The 26093-nt window shown below is 54.0% G+C and overlaps 2 protein-coding genes and 1 pseudogene across 3 annotated transcripts in view; 1 reads left to right on the top strand and 2 right to left on the bottom strand.

The window, feature by feature from the left end:
- Positions 1-26093, top strand: part of TMEM191C (transmembrane protein 191C) — a 35138-nt gene that overhangs the window by 7541 nt on the left and 1504 nt on the right. Inside the window, exons 2-11 of the mRNA XM_025857217.2 lie at positions 1297-3801; positions 4099-4222; positions 4355-4405; positions 4555-4632; positions 4793-4849; positions 4956-5015; positions 5144-5208; positions 5291-5363; positions 5621-5661; positions 5762-6056. Of these exons, the coding sequence (XP_025713002.1) occupies positions 3647-3801; positions 4099-4222; positions 4355-4405; positions 4555-4632; positions 4793-4849; positions 4956-5015; positions 5144-5208; positions 5291-5363; positions 5621-5661; positions 5762-5966 (909 nt within the window). The 5' untranslated portion in view covers positions 1297-3646 and the 3' untranslated portion in view covers positions 5967-6056. The remainder of the gene's footprint in view (positions 1-1296; positions 3802-4098; positions 4223-4354; positions 4406-4554; positions 4633-4792; positions 4850-4955; positions 5016-5143; positions 5209-5290; positions 5364-5620; positions 5662-5761; positions 6057-26093) is intronic.
- LOC112812544 (importin subunit alpha-1 pseudogene) lies at positions 11190-13141 on the bottom strand (annotated as a pseudogene).
- Positions 17606-26093, bottom strand: part of PI4KA (phosphatidylinositol 4-kinase alpha) — a 112387-nt gene continuing 103899 nt past the window's right edge. For both annotated transcript variants that reach the window (XM_025857238.2, XM_025857237.2), the window contains 11 exons: positions 25340-25410; positions 23818-23890; positions 23659-23729; positions 22548-22657; positions 22027-22131; positions 21804-21929; positions 21237-21357; positions 20585-20744; positions 19730-19819; positions 19137-19220; positions 17606-18070 (listed from right to left, as the gene is read on the bottom strand). In XM_025857238.2, the coding sequence (XP_025713023.1) occupies positions 18019-18070; positions 19137-19220; positions 19730-19819; positions 20585-20744; positions 21237-21357; positions 21804-21929; positions 22027-22131; positions 22548-22657; positions 23659-23729; positions 23818-23890; positions 25340-25410 (1063 nt within the window). In that variant the 3' untranslated portion in view covers positions 17606-18018. The remainder of the gene's footprint in view (positions 18071-19136; positions 19221-19729; positions 19820-20584; positions 20745-21236; positions 21358-21803; positions 21930-22026; positions 22132-22547; positions 22658-23658; positions 23730-23817; positions 23891-25339; positions 25411-26093) is intronic.

The raw sequence follows: 26093 nt of genomic DNA, 5'->3' as shown, positions 1-26093 counted from the left end.
TGCTTGTGTCCCCTCTCTCTCTGTGTCTCTCTCTGTCAAATAAATAAAATCTTAAAAATAAATAAATATAGAAATAAATAAGTTCTAAGTATAAAACAAGGGGGTCTGCACAACAAATGTAGATTTTCTTTTTTTTTTTTAAGATTTTATTTATTTGACAGAGCACACGCAGAGGAAGAGAGAGGGAGAAGCAGGCTCCCCGCTGAGCAAGGAGCCCAATGCAGGGCTCGATCCCAGGACCCTGGGATCATGACCCGAGCTGAAGGCAGACGCCTAACAACTGAGCCACCTAGGCGCCCCCATACTAGATTATTTATAATCAACTATAATTTCTAAAGTACCAAAACATTAAGAAAAATCAAGGGCAGCGCAGGGTGCTTGTTCAGTGGACGCGGCTGCCCCCTTCCTGTTCTATGCCACCATCCGTGGGGTAGGTCGAGCCTGTCCAGTATCGCCCTGATTGGCCCCTGGGAGGTGGACACTTCAAGGAGGAGGTGGCTCCTGACCCAGTCTGGTGGAGGAGGAAGGCTCACGGATGGGAGGATTTGAACCTGTGTTTTAAGAAAGGACAGAAATGGGCCAAGTGAATTGAGGGGGGAAGAAAGGCAGGTGCTTCCTGCAGGGGCCCAGGGGTGGGAGCGAAGTTTGCAGGAATTGGACCCTGGGGGCCTGCGGGACTTGGGCGCTGAGGCCAGGAGGGTTCCCCAAGGTCGCTGAGGGGAAGTGGTTCAGGTTTCCTGAGAGGCATAGCCCTGGGTGGGCTCCCCATCGCCCCCCGCCAGACTTTCCTGTCCTGATGCAGGGGCAGGGCCGGTGTGGGGGGGTGTCACTTTGCCGCTGCAGAAAGGGAACTCAGGGAGTGGGCCCTTGTCACCAGCCCATCCTGGCTGGATGCTGGCTGCCCGCTTCCCTCCTGAACACGGATGGGGACAGGGGATCGAGCCCTGCGTTGGACTCTCTGCTCAGCGGGGCGCCTGCTTCTCCTTCTGCCGCTCTCTGTGTCAAATAAATCATATCTTTTTTTAAAATTATTTTTATTTGAGGGAGAGTGAACATGAGTGGGGGACGGGCAGAGGCAGAGGGAGAAGCAGGCTTCCCGCGGAGCAGGGAGCCCGATGAGGGGCTTGATCCCAGGACCCTGGGACCATGACCTGAGCTGAAGGCAGACGCTTAACCGACTGAGCCACCCAGGCGCCCAAATAAATAAAATCTAAAAAAAATATTTCAATATGTAATCAGTGTACAAATTATTAATGAGATGCATGGGCTTTTTGTTGTTGTTTTTCTTTTAAGTAGGCTCCATGCTCAACATGAGGGTCAGACTGAGACGCTGAGATCCAGAGCTGACTGAGCTCCGCCAGACTGAGCCCGCCAGGCGCCCCAGGGAGATGCCCGTTTTACCGCACGCCGCATCTTGGTATGGTCTCGCCACCTTCAGCTGCTCAACAGCCACTGTCTGGGACTGCACGTGTGGAAGTGGAGACAGAAGTCCTAGTGCCTAGAGCCAGCTGATGACCCGGAGGACTGGGAGATGCCAGGCTCAGCGCCCAGAGGCTTAACTGTGTGAACTCATTGGCTCCCCTCAATCCTTTGAGGGAGAGTCGATAATAGCCCCACTTTACAGGTGAAGAAACTGAGACGCAGGAGCTTGGGAGCCTTGTCGCGGGTCACAGAGCTGGGAGGGAGGGAGCCAGGGCTCTGACTAGAGGGGACGGACACCTCCTCTCTCATTCCAGTGTCAGAAGGTTTTATGCCCCCACCCCCAGCCCCTCATGGGCTCAAGCCAGGCTTCTGCAGGGCCCCAGGGAGCCTTCCTGCTGAGCAGGCGGAGCGGGCCGTGGTGGCCAGCTGCTGCGAGCAAGGGGTGTAGGGGAGGCTGTTCTCGTGAGGGCCAGGGCGCTGGGCAGGACGGCAGCAGGGCCTGAGCCTGCTCCACTGCCCCTGACGGTTTGCGAAAGCCCCCAGCCCGGGAGAGGCTTCCGTGCCAGAGAGCCAACGAGAGGCGCCCACGGCCGTCCCAGCGGGTGCCTCACCCCCGCGCGGCCCTGCGATTTGTCCCAGGCTCTCCCCAGTGCCCCCACTTCTCCCTATTCAGTGCCCACCGAGGTGCCTGAATCCATGGCCACTCCCTCTAAGATTCACGGCCCAGGGAAACGGGCTCTACTTCCTGGTGGCAGGCCTGTAGGGAAGCTGTGGCCATTTTTAATCTACCGTGTAAGTAACTCAAAACAACTTCAGTCTTGCTTACATTTCTCAGAATTAGTGAAAAGCAACCCAGCTCCCCTTGATGTCTGCAAAGGTATCGCCTCCCGGTCACTCTCTGCTCTCCCGCCCGCTGCGGTATAGCATGCATCGCCCTCATCCTCAGCCCAGGTCCCTGCACAGCCCCTCCTCCCACCCCCAACCCCCTTCTCATCTTCCCCACCCCCTGGGACTCACCCCTGCGTACTTAGTTTCAGTAAATACTACCATGGGCACATCTCATTCTACTTGCTATTTTTTTTTACCTTCAGCATTATTTTCAGGTCTCTTCATCTTGATTTTAGTAGATCCTAGCTCATTTTAAGTGCTCTATTGGATTTGGATTCCTTTATAAATCGTCTCCTATATCACATTTCAGTCTTTAATTACACATTGGTGGCACTTAGGCTGCTCCCAAGGCTTTGCAAATGTGTAAGAAAGTTCCTCTGAAATTGTGGATCATGGAGGGCCGCCATACCCAGTCACTGTTCATCCCCAGCGGCTCCCCCAAATGACCCAAAGATGGTGCTGGTAGCAGGGCACAAGGATTCCTGTTCACTCACATCATTGCTTATATTTGATGCCAACCAACTGCCTTCCTGTTGGCTGCTCTGGTTTGCGGAAAATGCAGTGTCTCTTCAGACTCTTCCTGGGCGTTCACGGTCTCCCCGCTGGGCAATAATGCCCCATCAGACCCTTTGCCCTTTGATGTTTGATCTTTCTCATGATGGCCCCTGGATTTCCCATATAGTCTAGTTACTAATCATCCGATTACAAAGATTGCAAAGGTTTTTTCCTATTCTGTCACCCATTTGTAACATTTGTCTATGGTGTCTTTTTGTTCCAACTGGATTTTTTTAAGTTTATTTCACACAGAGAGAGAGATTGAACATAAGTGAGGGGGAGGAGCAGAGGGAAAGGGAGAAGCAGACTCCCGGCTGAGCAGGGAGCGCAATTCGGGCTCGATCCCAGGACCCCGAGATCACCACTCGAGCTGAAGACACACGCTTCACCGACTGAGCCATCCAGGCGTCCCCCAAGTGGATTTTTAAGTGAGATATAATTACATACGATAAAATGCATAGATCTTAAGTGTTCCATCCAGTTGAGTTTTGACTGATATCTACGCTGAGGTATAGTTTGCGAGTGCCATCTTCAATACTGGGGAACCAATCATGCCTCCATTTTTCTGCATTACGTATTAGTATTTTATTAACCTTTTACTGATCCGATTTTGGCTCTTGCATAACATTTTTTGTGTGAGGGACGAAGTGCGCTGCCTGACTCGCGTCCGCCGCGGCGCGGTGCCGGCGCTCGGGCCCCCCCCCCTGCCGCCCATTGTGACGCCGGCCGCCGGCCGGATCCCCAAGGCCGGCAGTGGCGGCGGGACCGAGCCCCTGGAGCCATGGCCGAGACGCAGGAGCTGCTGCTGCAACTGCAGAAAGACAACCGCGACGGGCGACTACGGAAGCAGGAGCTGGAGGAGCTGGTGCGCGGGCTCGAGGCCGAGAGCGAGAGCCTCACCGGGCGCCTGCAGGACCTGCGCGAGCGCGAGCGCAGGTGCGCGGCTGGACGGGGGCAGGGCGGGCGCACGAGGGTCAGTCCCACGGCGGCGGCACCCGGGCCTGGACAGAGCCGCCGGCCGGCCGGTGGGTCACTCCTCCCCGCCCGGGCCCGAACCTCCGCTCTAGGCCGGCGGGACGTGGATGATCTACTCGGGGCACCCATGAAGGGGAGGGTGCGGCCCGTCGGCGCGGGCTTCCTCGGCCCCATCGCAGCTGGCCTTTTCCGGGGGCTGCGGGAGCCTGAGCGCCTGCCGCCTCCCGCTGTGGCACCGCCTCAGTTTCCCCTCTGCAGCCTGCAGCGGAAGCGAAGCCAGGTGGCGCGTAGCCTGCGCGGGGAGGTGAGCGAGGCGGCGCGGGAGCGCGCGGAGCGAGCGCGCGGGCTGCTGGAAGCGGCGGAGCAGCACCGGCAGGACTTGGTGGGGGCGGGGCCCTGGATGGGGGCGGGACCGGCGGGGAGGACGGGAGCGGAGCCCTGGATCGGGTACGGCCCGCGGTGAGGCTGAGGTCTCCGAGAAGCCCAGACAGACCCCCTCGACCCTCTCCCGCAGGAGCAACACAACCGGCAGCTGCAGGAGCAGTGGGAAGAGCTGTCGAGTCAGGTACATTAAGGAGACGGCCCCGGTCTCTAGCTTCCCCTAGGAAGTCCCACTGTCCTCCTCGCCCCCGTTTTCCCCCTGTCCCCGCCTGCCAGGACATTCCCCGCCCCTTGAAGCCCCGCAAACCCCACCCTTACAAAACCCATCCCTAGCTCTTCTACTACGGAGGGGAACAACTGAGTCAGCAGCGCGCCGAGCAGCAACTCGGGACCCAACTGATGGCGTTGCAGGTGTTTGGGTGGGACCCCCAAGGCCGGAGCGGCGGCGCGGGCGGGGCCATGACAACCTGGGGGCGCAGAGGCTCCCTGAGGGGCGGGGGTGGGCAGAGCGGAGGCGTGGGTGGGGACCCGGGCGTCCTGGATTCCTGACATTGCTTGGATCCGTCGGAAGAAACAACTAGAGCTGTTGGAGGCCAAGCACGCTAAGCAGGCGGAGAGCCTGCGACAGGTGAGGGCGGAGCCGGGACGTGAGGGAGAAAGTCGGCTTCGGGTGTGGGGGGAGGATGGAGAGGGGTGTGCTACCCCGAGTCTCATCGGGGCTGCCCTAATCCCAGGGCGCGCAGCGGACGGAGGAGGCCTGGGCCAGCTTTCAGGAGCAGAGCGGAGTCCTGCAGGTACCGCCTCCTCCGCCCCGAGAGCCCCTCACGTCCGACTCCCCTCCAACCCGCGAGCTGCGCCCCCACCCCCGCCGCCCCCAGGGTCTCCTCCCCCAGTCCTGAGACCTCACTCCCACTTACTCCAGGAGCTGCAGGGAAAGGTGATGGAGGCGGCTGCTGCGCTGGACGCCTCGCGGGGCGGCCCAGAGCTGTAAGGGGGCCAGGACTGTGGGGTAAGGTGGGGCGACAGTGGGGCCGAGTTAGGTCGCCCACCTGGATGCCCTTCCCGGCAGGTGGGACTCCCGGCCTCGCTGGGTGCAGGTCTGCGCGGGCTCGCTCATGGAGGAGGTGGCCGAGGCCGACTGTGTGAGCGCGGGCCCGGGCTGGGCGGGCAGGCTGGAGTCCGGACCCGCCCCGCCCCCAGGGCCACCCGCGCCCACGGGGCCCCACCTCCCCTCGAGGGCCCGCCCCCCGACGGACCCGCGACTCCCGGGCTCCGCACTCGGGGTGGAGTAGGGAGGGGTTCTGGTCCTTTACGACTCCCGCCCCCTCCATGAGGGACCCGGAACTCGTGGCGCCCCCCGTCCGGGCGCCGAGCTAGACGCTGCTGCCTCCCTCCGCAGGAGAGGCGGCTTTTCACCGGCACCGGCAGGGCGGGCATCAGGTGAGCATGGTGGCAGGCGGCGGGCGCGCTGGGTTCCGGTCCATCCCACGACTTACCCACCACCTCCCCGCCGCCTGTCCGTCGGTCCTTGGGTCCGCAGGCCGTGGGCGCTGCGCGCGCTGCAGACGCTGCTGTTGCTCCCGCTCGGCGTCCTGGCGCTGCCGCTGCTCTACCTGACGCTCGTGAACCCCTCCGCCCTCCGCCGGGGACTCCCGCACTTTGTCTCGGACGCCGCCTTTCGCCGCCTGCGCTACACGCTGTCCCCGCTGCTCGAGCTGCGCGCGCGCGGCCTGCTGCCCGCCTAGAGCGCATCACGCCGGCCGCGGCCGCCTGCACCTCTGTTTTCCGAGTGGTTTCTGGGCGCCTGGGTGGAGGCCGAGGGGGGACTCTCGGGGGTGAGTCATGTGTCCCTCGGCCCAGCGGTCCTGGCACCTCGGGCTCAGCGGGTGCAGGGCTTTCCGGGAGGTTCTTGGGTTTGGAGAGGCTGCCTCCGGCGCCCGGTGGCGGAGCCCACGACTCGGGCCTGAGCAGGGCGCGCCCTCGTCCGGCACCCGCGCCTTGAGGGGGGTGGGTCGCACCAAGGGGCTCCCGGGAGCCCTCCTAGGAGCCTCTTTCCTACAGCCCCTGCTGCCGCACCGGAGCCAACTCGGAAGTTGGCCAGTATCTTTTTGCTAAATTTGCTTTTTCTCTGCCAGTGAGCCGGGGGTTCAGGGGAGCAGGCGGGGCAGGTTTTCTGGGTGGAGGTCCGTGGTTCCCCTGGCCCGGCTGCGTGGGGGTTGAGACCCCCGCAGCATCCTTTGGTTTTCTTGGGGCGGGTGGTTCGGGGCGCCGGCCTGGGCCTTCCTCTCCTGTGGTCCCCTTGCGGGGCGTGCCAGCCTTGCTGGCAGTGGGCACTCACCAAGCGGTCTTCGTGGGGAATCGGCTTTTTATTTAGGTGAAATGTTCTGCTTGGTGGAAATGATGAACCTTGAGGTTTTTTTGTCTAATACAAATACTGTCCTACTTTTATTCTTTACGTTTTTTGGTAGTGAAATTGTTCTGTGTTACGTCCTTTTTGTGGGCGCGCGTGCACACGCATCCACACCCACCGACCCTCCCCCCCCCGCCACAGGTTTTTGCTGTGGTCTCCAAACAATCGGTTTCTTATTGATGTGTAGGTACTTTTTTTTTTTTTTTTGGTCTTTTGGGGTTAAGTTTGCTTATGTAATCCTGTGTATATACTTCATCAAATTTAGGAATCGTGTGCTGTGTCCTAAAAAAAAATCCATTCTTGTCTAGGAGTCGTAATATTCTCATACGTTAAATACTTTTTTATTTATTTATTTTTTTAGATTTTTTATTTTTTTTAAGATTTTATTTATTTGACAGAATAGACACAGCGAGAGAGGGAACACAAGCAGGGGGAGTGGGAGAGGGAGAGGCGGGCTCCCCGCTGAGCAGGAAGCCCGATGCGGGGCTCGATCCCAGGACCCTGGGATCATGACCTGAGCTGGAGGCAGACACTTAACCGACTGAGCCACCCAGGCGCCCCCATTAAATACCTTTAATTGGTGTGTTTTGTTTATACATTCATTATAACGTTTTGTTGCTAACCATTCTGTTGATTCATGCATAGGTGGGCATTTGGGTTATTTCCACCTTTTGGCTGTGGTGAATAATGCTTCTGTGAACATTGGTGTATAAATATTTGTTTGAGTCCCTACCTTCACTTCTTTTGGGCAAATACACAGACTTGGAACTGCAGGATCATTGGCACTTCTGTGTTTGATGTTTTGAGGACAAAGCGCAATACTGTGTTCCACATTTTACATCTCCATGGCAGTGCAAAAGGGCTCTTAATTTCTCCACATCCTCACCATGTATTTTTATTTATTTTTAGAAGATTTTATTTATTTATTTGAGAGAGAGAGAGAGAGAGAGAGAGAGCAGGAGGGAGAGGAAGAGAGAATCTGAAGCCGACTCCACGCTGAGTAAAGAGCCCGGGGGAGGGCTCGATCTAACCACCTAGCTGAAGCTAAGAGTCAGACGCTTAACCTGAGTCACCCAGGCGCCCCTGTTTTGTTTTTTAAAAAATTTTAAATATAATAGCCATCTTCAGGAGTGTGATTTTTTTTTGCTTTCAATTTTTAGGGATTGCATTATCTTTTTTTCTTTTAGATTTTATTTTAGAGAAAGAGCATGAACTGGGGGAGGGGCAGGGAAAGGCAGAAGGAGAGGGAGAGACTCTCAAGCAAACTGTGCACTGCTTGAGGAGCCCTGCTGCGGGGCTCGGTCTCAGGACCCTGAGATCATGGCCTGAGCCGAAACCAAGTCAGATGCTCAACTGAGTCACCCACGTGCCCCAGGCATTGCATTATCTTACTTTATTTGTTTCTTCCAAGTTTTTATTTAATTTATCTTATTTTTTATAATCTATAACTACAAAATTAAATCTGTGAAATAAGACATCTTAGGGACGGGGGTGCCTGGGTGGCTCAGTCGTTGGGCGTCTGCCTTCGGCTCAGGTCATGATCTCAGGGTCCTGGGATCGAGCCCCGCATCGGGCTCCCTGCTCCGCAGGAAGCCTGCTTCTCCCTCTCCCACTCCCCCTGCTTGTGTACCCTCTCTCGCTGTGTCTCTCTCTGTCAAATAAATAAAATCTTTAAAAAAAAAAAAAAAAAAAAGACATCTTAGGGACGTCTAGCTTTTATCCCTGTGCCCTCCACCCTGTTGCCCGCACTCCCTTAGAAGAAACATTAGGTTGTTTTAATGGACTCTTCTTTTTTCCCCCTTAACTAAGTGATATATACAGCCACGACCTCTTCCCTTTCTTAGATGAACACAGGGTACCATATGGACTTCTCTCTGCTCCCGTTTCAGCACCTGGCTCTGAGAATGTCAGATGAGTTGTGTCCTTTACTCAACGGCAGTGATGCTGGTGGATTCCCATGCTTTGTTATTACAAACAGGGTCTTGGGGTTCCTGGCTGGCTCAGTCGGTAGAGCATGTGACTCTTGATCTTGGGGTTGTAAGTTTGAGCTCCATATTGGGTGTAAGGATTACTTAAAAAATAAAATCTTTAAAATAAAAACAAAACAAAACAAAACCCAAGCAGTATCTCAATGAGGAGGCTTCTGCAAACACTTTCTTTGTATTTCGCCAGTCTTTGAGATCGATTCCTAAAAGAGTTTGTGGCCAAAGTGTAATCTCACACATGATAGTGCTGGATACTGCCCAGCTCCTCCTTCTGCTTGGACTGTTTTCCATTCCCACCGTCACTGGCTACGACGGCGCCTTTCCCCACAGCCTCAGCCATGGTGCATATTGTCACACTGGGGTCAGTCTGATGGGTGAGAAATGGCACTTCAGGGTAGTTTTCATTTGCATTTATCTTATGATCAGGGTTAAGTATATTTTTATATTTCAGGGCCAGTTGCCTTTCTATTTCTGTAAATACCATTTGCTTATCTGAAAAATAACAGGATTGTAGGGTTTTCTTCTCCCTCAGTTGGCATTTTGAGATCTTTTGTAAATATTTACTATTTGTCTTGCACTTTGTTCATGGTGTTCTTTTGCTATCCATACATTGCTTTGTAACAATTTACTTTCCTGTATTGATTCTGGATTTTGGTAGGAAAGTTCTCACTTCCAGGCTGTTGAGGAAACTCACCCACGTCGTCTTCTAACATTTGCATAATTTCATTATTATTTTTTAAAGTAATCTCTACACCCAACGTAGGGCTCAAACTCACGACCCTGAGATCAAGAGTTGCATGCTCTTCCGACCTAGCCAGCCAGGTGCCCCTTACATGGTTTCTTAGTTCACCTTTCAACCTCTAGTCTAGTTCAGACTTACCATGGTTTATGATGTGCAGATGGTTTGCACTTCTGTAGAAGTTTTAGACTTGGCTTGTCAATTTCCATAAGAATGTCTGGGAATGTGAGTATAGTGAATTTAGAGACTATTTTGCAGGGAATTTAGTCTTCCAGTCCTCAAACATGATGCCAATGTCCGGTTTTTATTTATTTCAGCAATGATTTGTATTTTTTTAGTGTAGAAGTCTCACACATCTTTACTTTTATCCCTAGGTATTTTATGTTTTTGGATGCTATTAAAAATGGTCTGGATGTTCGTTTGTTTTTTAATTTTTTTTAAAGATTTTATTTATTTATCTGACAGACAGCGAGAGAGGGAACACAAAACAAGCAGGGGGAGTGGGAGAAGCAGGCTCCCCACTGAGCAGGGACCCTGACACGGGGCTCGATCTCAGGACCCCAAGATTATGACCCGAGCGGAAGGCAGCCGCCCAACTGACTGAGCCACCCAGGCGCCCCAGGAAAGGCGTTCTTAAGAAGTTGGATGTTTATGAGAGAGATACTGTGCTATGATTATATTTTCTTGGCGTGTCCTAGGCTTAGGGGTATGCTACCCTCATAAAAATGATTTGGGGAGTGTTCTGTATTTTCTGAGAAAGTGTGTAACATTGGCATTTTTCTTCCTTAAATGTTTAGATCCATCTTGACTTTATGATGAAAAGAAAAATTACCCCTAATAATTTTTGTTGTTAACACAGAGAAGTGTATGAATCATCAGTGAATTTCCCCAAAGGGAACGCTTCTGTAGAATAAGAAACAGACCAGTGCCTTCATTTTCCCTCATGCCTCCCTAGTTGCTCCCTCCTTCAAAAGTAACTACTGTCCTGACTTTGGATACCATCAAATAATTATGCCTGTTCTTAAACTTCAAATCAAAATATGCAGTATGGGGATGCCTGGGTGGCTCGGTTGGGCGCCTGCCTTTGCCTCAGGTCATGATCTCAGGGTCCTGGGATCGAGCCCCACATGAGGCTCTTTGCTCCACGGGGAGTCTGCTTCTCCCTCTGCCTGCCGCTCCCCCTGCTTGTGCTCTCTCTCTGACAAATAAAATCTTAAAAAAAAAAATGCAGTATGTATCTTTTTGTGTCTGGATTCTTTTGCTAAACATTGTAAGAGTAGTCCATACAGCCTGCTGCCATGTTCATTTATTTCTATTGCATTTTAGTCTATCACGTGAATAACCACCGTTATTTATCTCTTGTTGAAGGGCATTTTGTTCATTTACAGTTTTTTGTTGTTATGAATGGTGTTCCTCACAATATTCCTATTTGTGTCTTTTGGTGCATAGATTTTGTACCTCTGTTGGGTACCTATCTGGGAGTGGAATTACTGGAGCATGGAGTATGAGATGCTCAGGTTCAGTGGACACTTCAGTTTTCCAAAGTGTTGTACCAGTTTACACATCCATCAGCAGCTTCTGAGTGTCTTTTTATATTTCAGACATGCAGGTGGGTGAGTAGGTGTCACATTGTGGCTTTAATTTGCATTTTCATGATGACTGAAGTTGAACACCTTTTATTATTATTCGTTGGCTCAGGATAATTTGTTTTGTGAAATGCCTCTTCAGGTTTTTGTCCACTCTTCTAGTCAGTTGTGTCTTAACTGATTGCAAATACCTTCCCAGGTTTGTGGCATGCTGTTTTTTTTTTGTTTTTTTTTTTTAAAGAAAAGAGTGGAATTTAATCTTTATTTACAGGACACTGCAAGAGAGGAGATTCTACATAGAAATAAGAAACCCACTGAGGAAGAGCTTCATACAGGTTGTACAGTTTGGAACTGGTCAAGTAGAGTTTTGTTGTAAAAAGTACTACAATAACAAAACACATTTAAAAAGAGTTCTTAGTAGAGAAACAGTAAGACAAACTTCTACCAAACAGAGTACACAACAAACAACTTTCTGCCTCAGCTGTACAATCTAAAAGTTAAAAGTCCCGGGAGTGCCATCCTGAACTTGGAACGTATAGCCTTCAGAGGTAGTTTCTGGCACAACATTCTGATCTTCCTCTTCCTCTACAGAGAAATGCTTCTCAATCAAGTTTAATGAAGCTTTGTACACAGACTCATTTTCATGGTTTTGTAGAGCTTCAATTTTGTCCAAACCTCCACATTCTTCAATCATTATACTAAGTTTCTCAGTTTCACCTAGTTTCTCAGCAGCCTGAAAGATGTTTGAAATGGCATCCAGAATAACCAGAATAATTTCGGTGTCTTTTGCAGTTAAGAGGTTCATCAATGGTTCTATTATGCCGCAGTGAACGAGGTATACAATCTGTTCAACTGTCCCACCACTTGTATAGTTGGTCACAGCCCAGACAGCTTCCTTTTGTGTCTTAAAGTCTGCCTTAGAGAGAACACCAACGAGGAATGGGACTAATCCATGATTCACAACTTGCTGTATCTGGTCCTGGCGACCAGCTGTAATGTTTGACATTGTCCACGTAGCTTCCTTCTGAATATTAGTTTTGGGGTTCGTTAGGAGGCTGGGAAAAACAGCAAGTGCTCCTGCATCTATTACAACCTGAGTCTGTTCATCCGTCCCAGTAACGATATTTCCTATGGCTCTTAGTGCAGGAGTCACAATGGGCAATTCAGTAGCTCCTAGAAGCTTCACAAGCTGGGGCACAACTCCTGTTTTCACAACCATTTCAATCCGTTCATTTGGACCATCAGTAAGGTAGGAAATGGCCCAGCAGGTATCTGCCAATACTTCTGGATCATCATGATGCAGGAGACGAACTAAGGTAGGAAGAATCTGCTCAACAGCATCTAATGGGGGTGCAGGATTCTTGTTGCGACAAAGGTTTGAAAGTGTCCAAGTAAGGTTATGTAAGTAACCACATGCTAAAGATGACATATCAGGAACTGCAAGGAGAGCCAATAGTGGGTCAACTGCACCATACTTGATAACCAAGTCTCAAAAAACTGAACCATCACCTGCAATGTTTCCTAGAGCCCATACAGCTTGTTCACTGATGTGGGCATGGGAAGATGCCGACAGAGAAATGAATGCTGGGATAGCACCTCCATCTACCACAGCTTTGGTCTGTTCTGACGTCCCAGAAGCAATGTTAGTGAGAGCCCAAGCAGATTCAAACTGAATGGGACTACAATCAGTTCTGCCCAAGAAGGACACAAATTTTGGAATCAAACCAGCCCGGATTATGTTGTCTATGGGGGGCTGTTTTTCCCTAGAAAGCAGTTTCCTAGCAGCTTGAGTAGCCTGGAGCTGGCTTTCCAAATTGTTGCTATTTATGCCTTTGACAATGTCATCAACAGACCAATTTACAGTGCCCTGGTTGTTGCGGTTTTCCTGTAGTGGAGAGGTAGCATCATCAGGAAACGAGCTTACGTTTCTCCTTTTCAGCATCTGGTCATCCTTCTTAGCTTTCCTTAGCTCCACATTAACTTCTATTCGGCGCCGCCTCATTTCTGTACTGTCTTTCCCCTTGTTCTTGAATCTGTTAAGGCGAGCAGCTGGTGAATTAGCATTCTCGTTGGTGGACATGGTTATGAGACAAAGGGAGAAAGACAGCCAGCTCAGGCTTCCACAGGAGGCGGTCTGGGGCGCGCAAGCCGCAGGACAGCTGCCCTCAAAACGTCCACCACGGAACACCCCAAAGACGGTGTGGCCTGTGGCATGCTGTTTTTAACACACACACATACACACACACATTTTAAGTAGGTGCTATGCCTAGCATGGAGCCCGACGTGGGGCTTGAACTCATGACCCTGAGATCAAGACCTGTGCTGAGACCAAGAGTCGGATGCTTAACCGACTGAGCCACCCAGGCGCCCCAGTACATATTTCTTTTATTAAGATTTTATTGATTTGAGAGAGAGTGAGCATGAGCAGGGGGAGAGGCAGAGGGAGAGAGAAAGGGAGAAGTAGACTCTCCGCTGAGCAGGGAGCCCGGTATGGGGCTCGATCCCAGGCCCCTGGGATCATACCGGAGCTGAAGGCAGACGCTTAACCGACTCAGCCACCCAGGTGCCCCGCAATACATATATTTTTTTTAATACATATTTTTTTTAAAGCTTATTCATTTTAGGTAATCTCTACACACAATGTGGGGCTTGAACTCAGGACCCCAAGATCAAGAGTCACATGCTTTACTGACTGAGCCAGCCAGGAGCCCCCGTCATGCCTTTTCATATAGTTGAGATTAATTTTTCTTTTACGATTAGTGCTGTTTTTGATTCTAAATTTTTTTGTGTCCCGAGGTCATCAAGCCATTCTCTTCTGTATCTTCTCCTAAAGGCCTCTGTCTTTTTTTTTTTTTAAGATTTTATTTATCTGACAGAGGAGAGACTGTGAGAGAGGGAACACAGGCAGGGGGAGTGGGAGAGGGAGAAGCAGGCCTCCTGCTGAGCAGGGAGCCCGATGCGGGGCTCGATCCCAGGACCCTGGGATCACGACCTGAGCGGAAGGCAGACGCTCAACGGCTGAGCCCCCCAGGCGCCCCTGGATTTGTTTTTCTATAACGGTATCCAGCTGATGCAACACCATTATTGAAAAGACCATCCTTGCGCTGCTGCCCTGCAGTGTCTCTATGTATTGGTCTGTTCCTGGACTTCTCCTCCCTCGTGAGCCACCTTGTCTTAACTAGTGTAGCTTAAGGAGGTCTTGATACCTAGGCTTGTTGGTCTTTAAAATCAAAATAGCTATATTTTGACCTTGGTATTCCCCCATTAGTTTTTTTAAAGATTTATTTGAGAGAGAAAGAGGAGACAGTGAGAGAAAGCAGGACGGGGGAGGAGAGGGAGAAGCAGGCTCCCTGGGGCCCTGGCGCGGGGCTCGGTCCCAGGACCCTGGGATCATGACCTGAACCCAAGGCAGAGGCTTAACCGGCAGAGCCACCCCGGCGCCCCTTCCCTATAAATTTTAGACGTGCCAATTTCCACCACAGAACTTCCCAGGATTTCGATTGGCATTTATAGTGAAACTACAGATCAGTTTGGGGAGAGTGAACATCTGTATGATGTTGAGTCTTCCAATCCATGAATATGTTACTGTTTGTTCAGATGGTCTCTCAACATTTGTAGTTTTCAATATTTCTTAGGAATCTCTCATCAGATTTCTTGCTATTTGATGTTTTAGGATCCAAGTGTAAATGATACTGTCTTAGTCATCGTGAGATAGACGTTGTACACATACACACGACTTGACTTTCATATACGGACCTGTATCCTATTGCCTTGACTAGAGACCATATTTATGGATTATTTGGATTTTCATGTACACAAATGCCACTTCTGAGTTTTGGTTTTTCCTTTCCAGATTCTAAAACTGTTTCCTTTTACTGCTTGACGGGGCTGCTAGGGCCTCCAGCACAATGCCGAGCAGAGGCCGTGACAGCAGGCACGTGCAGACTTTGTTCTTTGCGGATGGCTTTATTTCTAGTACACGGGATCCTGAGCTTCTCTAATGAACTCCTCAGAGGCAGCCTCTTGGGTTGGTCTTCTGTCACCAGTTGTCATCAAAAGAGGAACGTTATTGTTCTTTTTTGAAATTTCATTTTGTCTTTAGTCTCTAAAGAGACCTTATTTTCTTATTAGCGCATGGATTTCGATTTTCTCGCCAGTATTACAAATAGCATTTCTAATTTTTCAAGATATACTATTTGCCGTATTGCTGGAATCTTGTATGTAGCATTTTTTAAAAAATTTTTTATTGTTATGTTAATCACCATATATTACATCATTAGTTTCTGATGCAGTGTTCCATGATTCATTGTTTGTTCATAACACCCAGTGCTCCATGCAGAACGTGCCCTCCTCAATACCCATCACCAGGCTAACCCATCCCCCCACCCCCTACCCTCTTGAACCCCCAGTTTGTTTTTCAGAGTCCATCATCTCTCATGGTTCGTCTCCCCCTCTGACATACTCCCCTTTTCTTCCTCTCCTGTTATCTTCTTCTTTTCCTTTTTTCTTAAAATATGTTGCGTTATTTGTTTCAGAAGTACAGATCTGTGATTCAACAGTCTTGCACAATTCACAGCGCTCACCGTAGCACATACCCTCCCCAATGTCTATCACCCAGCCACCCCATCCCTCCCACCCCCAACCACTCCAGTAACACTCAGTTTGTTTCCTGAGATTAAGAATTCCTCATATCAGTGAGGTCATGTGATACATGTCTTTCTCTGATTGACTTATTTCACTCAGCATAACACCCTCCAGGTCCATCCACGTCGTTGCAAATGGCAAGATCTCATTCCTTTTGATGGCTGCATAATATTCCATTGTGTATATTTGTATGTAGCATTTGACTGACTTCCTTTTTCAACACCGATTTGGTAAGTCTTTTCAAGCATTGTGGTTTGAAAACATTTCTGTTATGTCTGAATATATTTCTACCATTTTATAATGTGTTTATCCTGCCTTTTCTATGCTCTCCCCATCCTTATCTTCTTTTTGATCTTTCTCCAAATTATAACCTATTTTCTTTTTTTTTTTTTTTTTTTTTTCCTTAAGGAAGCTCTAGGCCCAACGTGGGCCTGGAACTCACAACTCCCAGGATCAAGAGCCACGTGCTCTACTGGCTGAGCCAGCCGGGCGCCCCTCTGGTACTTTCCTACTTGAACTTGGCTCTCTCTACCATCCGCCCCAGCCAGCGCCTTAAAGCATGTTGACTCTGGTCATTGCCTCAGATCTTCCATGTATTTTGCATTTTAGTTCTAGTCTTTTAATTATTTCTAAATATTTAGGGTTCTTCAGATAGCTTTATGGTTACTGATCCCGAATTCAATTCCATGGAACCAGAGCACAAACACAGGTTGCGTGATGCGGAGACTTGCCTTGAGGCCCAGCAGCCAGCTGGCCTGTGGTGGCAGAGGGGACAGCAGAGGGGACGGCCGGGGGGGTGCGGCGGAGCACTGCTGCAGTGGCCAGAGTGCGGTTTATACATGGCTGTCAGGTCAGGCAGGTGGCTGGATGTTCAGGTCTCCTGCGTTCACTTTCTTTCCAGTTGTTCTATCAACTGTGGAGAGAGGGCTGTTAAAATTCCCAGCTCTAACCGTGGAATTCTTTGAATTCTGTCAAAGTTTGCTTCATAAACTCTTAACACAGTTGCAGGCAGTCAATCCTTTCTTCTCTGTGCTCCTCACCTTAGGGCTATGGCTTTAGATTCAAAGCGCCTCTCTCTCAGCATCTCGTTCCTTTGTCCTTCATCCACGTGGCCATCCCGCATTTAACTGCAGTGGTTAGTCTGTTGATATGTAACATAATTAAAGAGGCAACTAGACTGAAGTCGGCTGTCACAGGATTACTCTGTCCCATCTGTTGTTTCTTCCTCCTTTCCTGCCTTTTGAATTTTTTAACTTACATATTGGCTTTTTTTAAGATTTATTTATTTTAGAGAGACAGAGCATGAGCAGGGGGAGGGGCAGAGGGAGAAGAGAGAGAATCCTCAAGCCGACTCCCCACTGAGTGCAGAGCCGGATGCGGGACTTGATCCCAGGACCCTGAGATCACGACCTGAGCCAAAACCAAGAGTTGGACGCTCAACCGACTGAGCCACCCTGGCGCCCCTTGGCTTCTTTTTTATATTCCTATTTATACCGCTCAGGACTCAACTGTGCTTCCTGAAGCTGAGTGTGGTTCTCATCACCTCCGGAATCTCACTAGAAGCTGACTGGAGCTTCTCTTTCAACTTCCCTTTTCTCTTCATTTTTGGTAATTTTGTTCTCTTGTTGGTCGGTAACTGCTCTTTTGCATTTTTAACTTTAGTGACTTATTTCTAGTTGCTCTGTGTCACCTTCTTTTTTAGTTTGGGGTCTTTACCTCCTGTCTGCTGAAAGTCCTAGAGGCCGTAGGGGGTGGGGGCAGACGGCTGCACGAAGGTTTCGGAGTCCCAGAGCAGAGGCAGGACAGGGAGCCCCACTCTGGTGACAAGAGACAGAGAGACACAGATGGGAAAGTCGGGGGGCCTCTACGAGAGCTGCAACAGAGCAGTGTTAACTCGCGGTGACCCTGGCCCCCCAGAGGCTTCCCAGCTGGCCGCAAGGGGCCCCCCTCGTCCCTGTACTGCCGTGCTCCCCTCCCAGCACATCCAGGAATCACCCCTCGGCTGAACGTACACCTGGACTCCACACTTTTGTTGTTTTATTTTGTTCACATTGGTTAAATCTTAAGTTGAATGTAATTTTCTATACACAAGAAAATACTTCATGTACCTATGCAATAAGACAGGTAGGGAATGTGTTGGGAATGTGTCCAGTGCAAATGAAGTGTTCACACCCATGCAGAGTGTCCTCAGATGATTGTCATCTCAGCCTCGCATGTCACTCGTGGATCACGCCAGGAAGGAGCGGGTTGCCAGGCTCTGCGTGCTGTACTTTTGTCCCATAAAAACAAGTCCAGTGGACGGAATGACGGGGCTACCGGCAGCTCACCCCCTCTGACCACGTGCGGCAGCCGGGGTGGGGGCGTGCTCGCTCGGCTCCACGACTGCGGGACGGCTTGGGGGGGGTGGCCGCCGCCGCTGGTCTGGCCACACCCTCAGTAGGGGATGTCGTTCTGATAGTACTGGATCATGTCATAGGTCCGGCTCCTGGAAGGAGAGTGGAGGGAGGCTGTGGAGGACCATCTGGTTCTGGGGCCCTTCACCCCTGAGTCCTTCACGACTGCCTGAACGCTGCACTGAGCAGGTGTCCCTCCTCCCCTCCCTGAAGGTGCAGACGTAAGCAGGCCGGCCCTCTGGCCCCCCTGCCAGCCCCTCTTCCAGGGCGCACGCCTTCCCCCACCGGTGACCACGGCTGTGTGGGCCCCATTCTGCTCTGTCTCCTGCCGGGCCTCCTCAGCCGAATGCCTGCCCTCTGTCCTAGGCCGAGGCCCTGGGCCCGGGAGCCCATCGATAGGAGCTGTCCCCGTGTCAGGCACCACTCCGGCCCCTCGCCTGCACGTGGCACACGAATGAGACCCCGTCGTCCTCCCATCACACCTCCCAGCACAAGCCTTACTCTGCCAACAAAACAATCAGAAGAGACGTCCCTTGACCCGCCCTCCAAACCCCTCCTGTCGGGTTTCCGTGCTTGCCCTTGAGCTACTTTCTGTTTCTCTGCTCCTGTCAGGCCGCCCCTGGGCGGCTCTCAGCGTTCCTCTCAGATTCTGCGTCTGCACCTCCAGGGGCTCAGGGCCGCTAAGCTCAGCTCCACTCCCACCCAGGTGCTCAGCTCGGGCTCTGCCTCCAGAACCAGACCCCGCCTCCTCTCCCGGCTCCCCTGTCATAACGGCCAACCGGCCTGGTCCCGCCCTGCCCCGCCTGAGGAAGATGTGGGGAAGCAGGGGTGGGGGGAGCTCTTTCTGCCCCTCACCCAGCCTGCTGGGCTGTGCCCACTGTGCCCCGCCCCCACGCCCCATGCCCTCTGCACCCGCAGCTCACTTGGCCTCACGGGCTTGGGCCCCACGTGGGAAACGTGCCTTGAGGCTTCTGTTGGGTGTTCCCCTCTGCACATCCCTGGCCCCTCTAACCCAGTACCCCATCACTCTGCGAGGACTCCCTTCAGGTCCTGTGGAAGAGAGAGTCCCCTGGGACAGCAGCATCCCTGTCACTCAGCCCTGGCGTGGTGGCCCTGTGCAGGTGCCCAGAGAACACTGGTGTGTGGCAGGTGGCTCACCTGTTGCTGAGGAAGCAGCTCTGAATGACCTTCATGATGAAATTCGCAGCCTCTCTCTCAGTCATGTTGGGGCTGAACCTGTGCCTGGGGGCAAGGGCCACATCAGGGCTGCCACCGAAGCTACCGCACCCTCGAGGCTGCCCTCCCCGTGGGGATGTGGAGGTCTTGCTAAAAGACTGCACATAGCATTTGTGGGAATTTGTTCAGGTGAGGGTTGGCCCAGGGAATGCTCCCTCTTGGGAACAGTTGTGAGGGGCAGGGACACTGTCCCCAGCTGGCCCTGGGGGGCCTGTCCCCTTCCCCAGCACCTCCTGGGCTGCGTGGCCCCAGGGCTGGGAGAGGACCAACCCGGGGCTAAGCCACTGCAGCCTCAGACCTGGAGGCAGGGGCTGGCCCTGCGTCCTTGAGAAATGAAGGGACCCCTGGGATGTCTGCAGCCCCAGTGTGGTGACAGGGTCTCACCCAGGAACACTGTCTGCTCTGGGGTTCCCAGGAGAGCACTGATAATGATCGCATTCACCAACACTCAGGAGACTCTCACCCGGAGGGGACAACTGCCCCCCAAATGGCCCGTGCGTGTGCCCAGGACCTACTTCAAAAGCTTGATTGTCTGGCCACGGAAGCAGGGCAGGCCCGTGTCCAACATGAGAGTGACCAGAGAGACGACCGCATCCATGTAGGGCCTGCGGGGAAGGAAGGGGAAGGAGGCTGGCCTGAGCAGGCTGGCGTTGCCCGCCGTCCTGCGGCGCAGCCCCCACCGGACAGCTGCCCACTTCCCCGCACCTCTGTGGCTCACCAGGGCAGCCCCTGCGGTGGCCGGGCTGGGGCTGCTCACACACCCTGGACCTGGCTGAGCGACGTGCCTTGGTCCGCCCACCCCAGGCCCCCAGCCACAGTTTCTATGGCTGGCTGAGGAAGTGCAGGTGGGCACTGCGAACGCAGCCAGACCCTGCAAGGGGGTGTGACGCAGACTCCAACAGACTCGGGGTTGGAGTTCAGGTGCCACAACGCTGTTGTGTGGCTTTGGCCATGTGACTCTCTGAAGCCAGGAAAGGAAGTCTTCAGCGTGCAGCCTGGGGGACGGCGGATGCTCAGGCTTGGGTGAAGGGATGAATGCGGTGCTCAGAGTGGGGAGCCCAGGGTGCTGGCAGGCCAAGCCACACCCAGGAGACTACAGAGCACGGTGGGACACTGACGCCCAGAGCAGGCGGGCAGAGCAGCGACAGGAAGTCAAGGCCCGGGCTGCCCAGGCCAGCAGGCAGCCGCTAGCACCTGCCTTGCTCTCTCTGAACTGCAGCCTCTCTGTCCACAAAGGGGCCTGAGAAGGTCCCATGGGACCTCTGGAGGCTGGCCTTGTGGGATTAAGTGGCAACCAGGACCGGTGCCAGCCTGCCCACCTTCCCCCCCCACGGTCTTGGTACCCCCACTGGCCCGTCCCTGGGGCTCACCGCACAGCCAGGTAGCCACGGACACACATCTCCATGAACCACTTGAAGGGCGTGGCCTCCATCTTGCCCCCCATGATCATCACCATCTCGTCGGTCAGCTTGATGTCTGGTTCCCAGCCAAGGTTGCCGCCTGGTGAGCTTTCAAACATGAAGCCAAAGTCTGCAAAACCCCCAAAACCCCCAAAGCCATTCTTGATAGGACCAAGTTCCAGGGCAAGATGTGGGCATGCTTCAGCCAGGGCTTGAAGCCCCCGGCTCCCACACTCCGTGAGTTGGCCACAGGCCATGTTTTCCTGGGGATGGCGGGGGTGGGTGGTGGCAAGCAGACGTGAGACAAAAGAGGAAGTGGAGGTAGGGAGCCAGGCTGGAGCAGAAATGAGGCTGGCCCCAGGGCTGGGTGAGCCATGCTCTGCCTGGTTCTAGTTTCTGACCCCAGAGCACACCACGCCCTTCGGTCCTGCTACTACTTGCCCCTTCAGCCCCCCAAGCCCAATAGCTTGGGCCCCAAAGCTGAACTCAAACCTGACCCGGGCCCTTCCTGGCTGGGTGACCCCAGCATGCCTAGCTCTGCTGTGGGGTAGGGACTGCTATCCTGCCCCAGGCTCTAGGGGGTGAAGGGAGAGGAAGAGGGTGGCGCTGGGGCCTGGCTGACCGATGTGGATGATGTGGCCCTTCTTGTCCAACATGATGTTCCCATTGTGCCTGTCCTTGATCTGCAGCAGGAACAGCAGTAGGCTGTAGGCAGCCATGCTCCGGATAAAGTTGTAGCGCGCCTGCGTGGAGAGAGCCCAGGTGCTCACGGATGGCCCCCAAGGGGTGCACCTCCCGGGGCCTTGCAGGAGTTCTCCTGCCTCCCTGCCTGGGGCTCCGAGGCTTGGGGGTGTTCTCTGGGCTCTTGTTCCCAGCCTTGGAGGCAGACACCAAATCAGCAAGCCAGATCTTGGAGACAGAAAGGACAAGTGACTGCATCTGGGGGTGCAGGGGCAGCAACCGCTTCCTCCCACACCCCACGAACTTGCTTTCTCCTGGGGAGTCCATCTCGAGGTTCCTTTGAATCCCAAGGAAGGTTGTGGGGTACCCTGGTTTTACCCCCAAACGTAGAAAGACTCAGAAAAGCAGGGCAAGAAGGAAGCAGGGTGCTGGCCCACAGGCAGTGCTGGGGGCGGGCGGGATGGCACGTGCAGGCCATCTCGGGTCTGGGGGCCGCCCTGTCGCTCACCTGCTGGAAGGCCAGGGTTGACTCGTCCCCGTACTGGCGCGTGAAGTAGTCATACATGCCGAAGTCTGTCTGGCGGCCCAGCTGGTCCCGAGAGGTACAGTCGGGGATGCACTCAATCACTCCGCACTGGGGAGGAAGGGCCAGATGCCGAGGCCTGCAGGCGGGGCTCTTCTCAGCCTGAGGCATGGGGGATTCCCCCCTGGCTCCTGCACAGGGAACTTACCCCGGGAGCGGTGGCCACCACACGGTAGGGGAAGACGAAGAGGTCCAGGCCAACCAGCTGGAAGATGTTCTTGAAAAGGTCAATAATCTGCAGAGCCAGCATGTCCTGGAGACCAGGGAGGCATGGGCTGGTCAGTTGGCCTCCTCCTGTGCTCTAGTCCACCTGACCCCGAGCAGCCCTGCCAGTGAGGAGGGAGGGAGGGAAGGAGGCCATGGCCGAGCAGGAGCCTGGAGTGTCTGGCCTCACTGCACACCGTGCTGGGTCGGGCTCAGGACCATCCGGCACTGGGCTGAACCGAGGCCGTGCTGTCCAGTGGGGGATGCGAGTCAGGGACACCTGCCTCCCAGGGCAGTTCCCTCTGGGGGGCAGGGGAGGGACAGTGGGTGGGAGCTGCTGGAGAGGTCCCTGGGTTAGGCAGAAAGCCCCGATTTCCTCCGCGGCACCTCCACCCAACGTGGGAAGCCAAGCTCTGGTTCCGCAAACGAGGTGCCTTGGGGAGGGCAGGCCCGGCCGCTCACTACCTGCCGGCAGTCGTCTCCCACTTTGAAGATGGCTGCCTGCCATGAGATCTTTTGGCTGTCAGCCTCCTGCGTGCCACACTCGTCCTCGGAGTCTGAGCGGCACCGCAGACCTGCATACGGGGCAGAGAGGCAGCCTATTAGCCTGGAGGCCGGGAGAGGCCGTCTGTGGGGGCCGGGGCAAGCCCTGCTTACAGGCCCAGAACCCTAGGAACCTTGGGGAGTGTCTCTGCAAAGCCCCAAGGAGGCCAAAGAGGCTCAGCAGACACCTGGCGTCAGTCGGTGGAGCCACAGGGCCTGGGGTCTCTTCCAAAGAATGTTTAGGCTTAAATGGAACTGAAGCTAGAGCCCCCTTTTCACTGGAAGTGGGGGCCCAGGGGTGCCCAGGACCAGCACTGGGAGCTGGGGGGGGGCAGGAGTGTGTGTGTCTACACCCTAGGGTGCCAGGGAGGACTTGGGGGCCAGAGTGCAGGGAAGGCCATGGAAGGCATGTCCCCATACTGGCAGGGGGCCCACACCCCCTCTACGTGGGTTTAGTGTCCCCCCAAAATTCACGCCCACTCAAAACCACAGAATTGACCTTATTTGAAAATAGGATCTTTGCCCATACAGTCAAGTTCATGAGGATTAGGGTGGGCCCTTATCAGAGCACACAGGGAAAAAGCCTCGTGAGGACAGAGGCAGAGGTGGGAACGACGCAGAGGATTGCCAAGGCTTGCCGGCGAGCCCCGGAAGCTGGGAGAAAGACATGGAACAGATGCCCCCCGCAGCCCTGCAGAACGAGCACAGGCGTGCCGACAGCCTGATGCCGCACTTCAGTCCTCCGGGACTGCGGGGGGCCATCTCTGTGTTGCTTGCACGGCACCCCCTGAAGCCCTGGGCCACTCAGCCCCAGGAAGGTGCCTCCTGCACTCGATGGCTGACCTGGCACCGGCCTCCAGGGCTCTCTGTCACTACACCAGCGTCGTGCCGTCCCTAAACCGGGGCTCAGACGAGAGCGGAGGGACATCACCTTTCACAGGGAGCTGGTCATAAACTAAACACGCCCAGGGAAACTGGCATCATCCAGGGAAAACGCTTAGATCCCAAACTGTGTCAGAGATTCTTCACTAACCTTCTTTTTCAAGTTCACTAACTCCACATCGTTTCACCTTAAATTTAGCCAGATATGGGGCTTTAGCGGCACTGAAAGACAACAGAAGGAACATGGCACGGGTGCTGGAGCAGGAGAACCTGGTGTAAGGGAGCTGCCAGACGGCAGGCCACCTCTTACCTCTGCATGGGTGTCCCGGACTTGTAGTCGATGTCCAGTACGATGGCCTCAGGGTTGCTGGGCAGGTAGCAGCCTGTGCAGGGACAGAGCGCAAGTCACAGGGAGCCCAAGTGTGACCTCCTCCCCCCCAGATGGGGCTTCTAGGTCCTCCTCTGGGGCACCGATAACATCTTATTCTGTGGCCGTTAAGGGTCTGTCCTCCCTGATCTGTGGTCTTTCCCTGGGTCCTTCCTGAGATCTAACAAATGAGCTGCCACCTCCCAGGAGACACTTCTCCAGGAGGACGCACCAACCCTCAGCTTCATGGACCTAGCACGCTACTCCTCAGAGCCCCACCAGCCACTCAGCGTGGGGTGTGGGGCTGCCTGCTCTCATAGGGCACACGCAGGAGCTTCCTACCCTGCCTCTGTGCACCCGGAACCCCTCGGTTCTTGGATTCACCCCACTGACTCTTACTCCTTTTTTTCAGCACACACATTAAGTGGGGAGGACAGGAGAAAGCCCATTCCTGGTCAAGGATCTGGCAGTCCACCCCCCACCCCACCGTGAGAGAGAGAGAGAGCGTGTGTGCGTGCGCGCGTGCACGTGGCCTGGGAAGTGTGAGAGATCCCCACTGGGGTGCGGACTTCCAGGAGGGGCCCTGAGACAGGATGGGCTGGGGCTCCGGGGGAGCAAAGTGAGGCCTTGCTGTGTGGTCAGCTGGGCTTTGTCGCCAGGGGAAGGAGGGCAGAAGGATCATGCCACCCCCTCTCTGCTCACATCCTCCTTCCCTGGCTGGCTCTAGCCGCTCTCTCAGAAGTGCAATCTGCTGCTCCCCAGTGCCTCCAGGACAAGACCCAGTGGCATGGGCTGTGGGGGGCTGGGGGCTCGTGGACGTGTGAACCAGGGAAAACGAGACCCCACGTGGATGTCAAGCCTTCTCTGAGAAGCTGAGCTGCCGTCTGCACTGGGCAGGTTAGGGGGCTCAACACAAGTCAAGGAAAAGCCTGAACCAAGGACAGCCGGTGTGAATGTTTGCACAAGACGGCCAGGGTTTTGAAAAAATAAGCCTGTACCCATGGTTAAAAATGGAGACCTGTGATGTCTGGATTTCCAGCCTGAGAAAGCACAGAGCTGGCTGCACTGGGCTCAAATTTCCACATGGCAATAGCTGGTAGGGACCAGGGAGCAACTTCCCCTCTGGGGGACAGGCACCCTTGGCCCGGCACACCTGTGACACCCCACTCATGCCCACTGTCTGTGCAGCCTGCATTGCTCCTGTTCCACTGGAGTTCAGGAAACTTCTAGAATAACAGCTGCCAAGGACAGTGTCTGGGCTTTTAGAAATAGAAGGCAGCAAGGAAGATGAAGAGTGTCAGGTGAGAAGTGGCTCCCAGCTCACCAGGGGCAGAGTGTGGAGAGGGATACCGGGTGTCCCAGGGCCCAGGCTGACGTGGGCTGGCCACCTCCCTGGGCCCCATGCCTGCCCTACCCGCCCGCAGGAAGAAGCCCAGCTCATCAGCCAACTGTGGGTCCTGCTCACCCGGCTGCACTTTCACTTCAGACAGAGCCGACAAGCATGCCTTCTTTCTCTCGTCGCCTTTAGGGTAGGGTCTGAGAAACAGGACAGAAATGTTTTGCTTTGTCACTGCAGGAACTGGCCTCTGGGGTTTCTGGGGGCAGTGCAGGGCCCCTCCCGTCTGCCCGCCCTGCCTCTCAGTTCCTTTCCTCTTAGTTCTAGCTACTACTGAGGGCCCTGCGAGGCCCAGCTCTTCCGGGAGGCCACTCTGAGGGATCCTTGCCCCACACTCATCAGGGGCCGCGTGGCCCCTGGGGGACTAAGGTGGAGTTTTCTGGCTGTCCTTCCCCCTCACTTGTGTGTGGTGTGTGATGTTGCTGTCAGAGACACAAAGGGGACACAGCTGGCTCTGGGGCCTATGCTTAAGTGCTGGTCCTGTTGTTTACTTGCAGCATGATCTTGGGCAGGCCCCTCCGACCTCCTGCATCCGTAGGATGAGGATGACAGGGTGGAGTGGAACCAGGTGCCTGACGGGACACCCAGGGAATGCCCCCTCCCACCCCTTGAGGCCTCTGTGGGCTAGAAGCTGCTGTATCACCACTGTACTTAGTACTGGGCCCAGGAAAGGGCCTCAGGACATATGGGCGAGGCCACTTGGTGACCAAGGTGAAAGAAGCCTGAGCACCAGAGACAGCCCGGGGAATAAGGCACCCAGGAGGACAGGCAGCCAGTGCTCCCCTGCTGGGGCCTGCCCTAGGCCCTTGGCCAGTTGATGACT

This window comes from Callorhinus ursinus, unplaced genomic scaffold, assembly GCF_003265705.2.
Source record: "Callorhinus ursinus isolate GAN/ISIS: 27379988/994484 unplaced genomic scaffold, GSC_fseal_2.0 scaffold110, whole genome shotgun sequence".
Lineage (NCBI taxonomy): Eukaryota > Metazoa > Chordata > Mammalia > Carnivora > Otariidae > Callorhinus > Callorhinus ursinus.
This window is presented reverse-complemented; position numbering and strand designations above follow the sequence as displayed.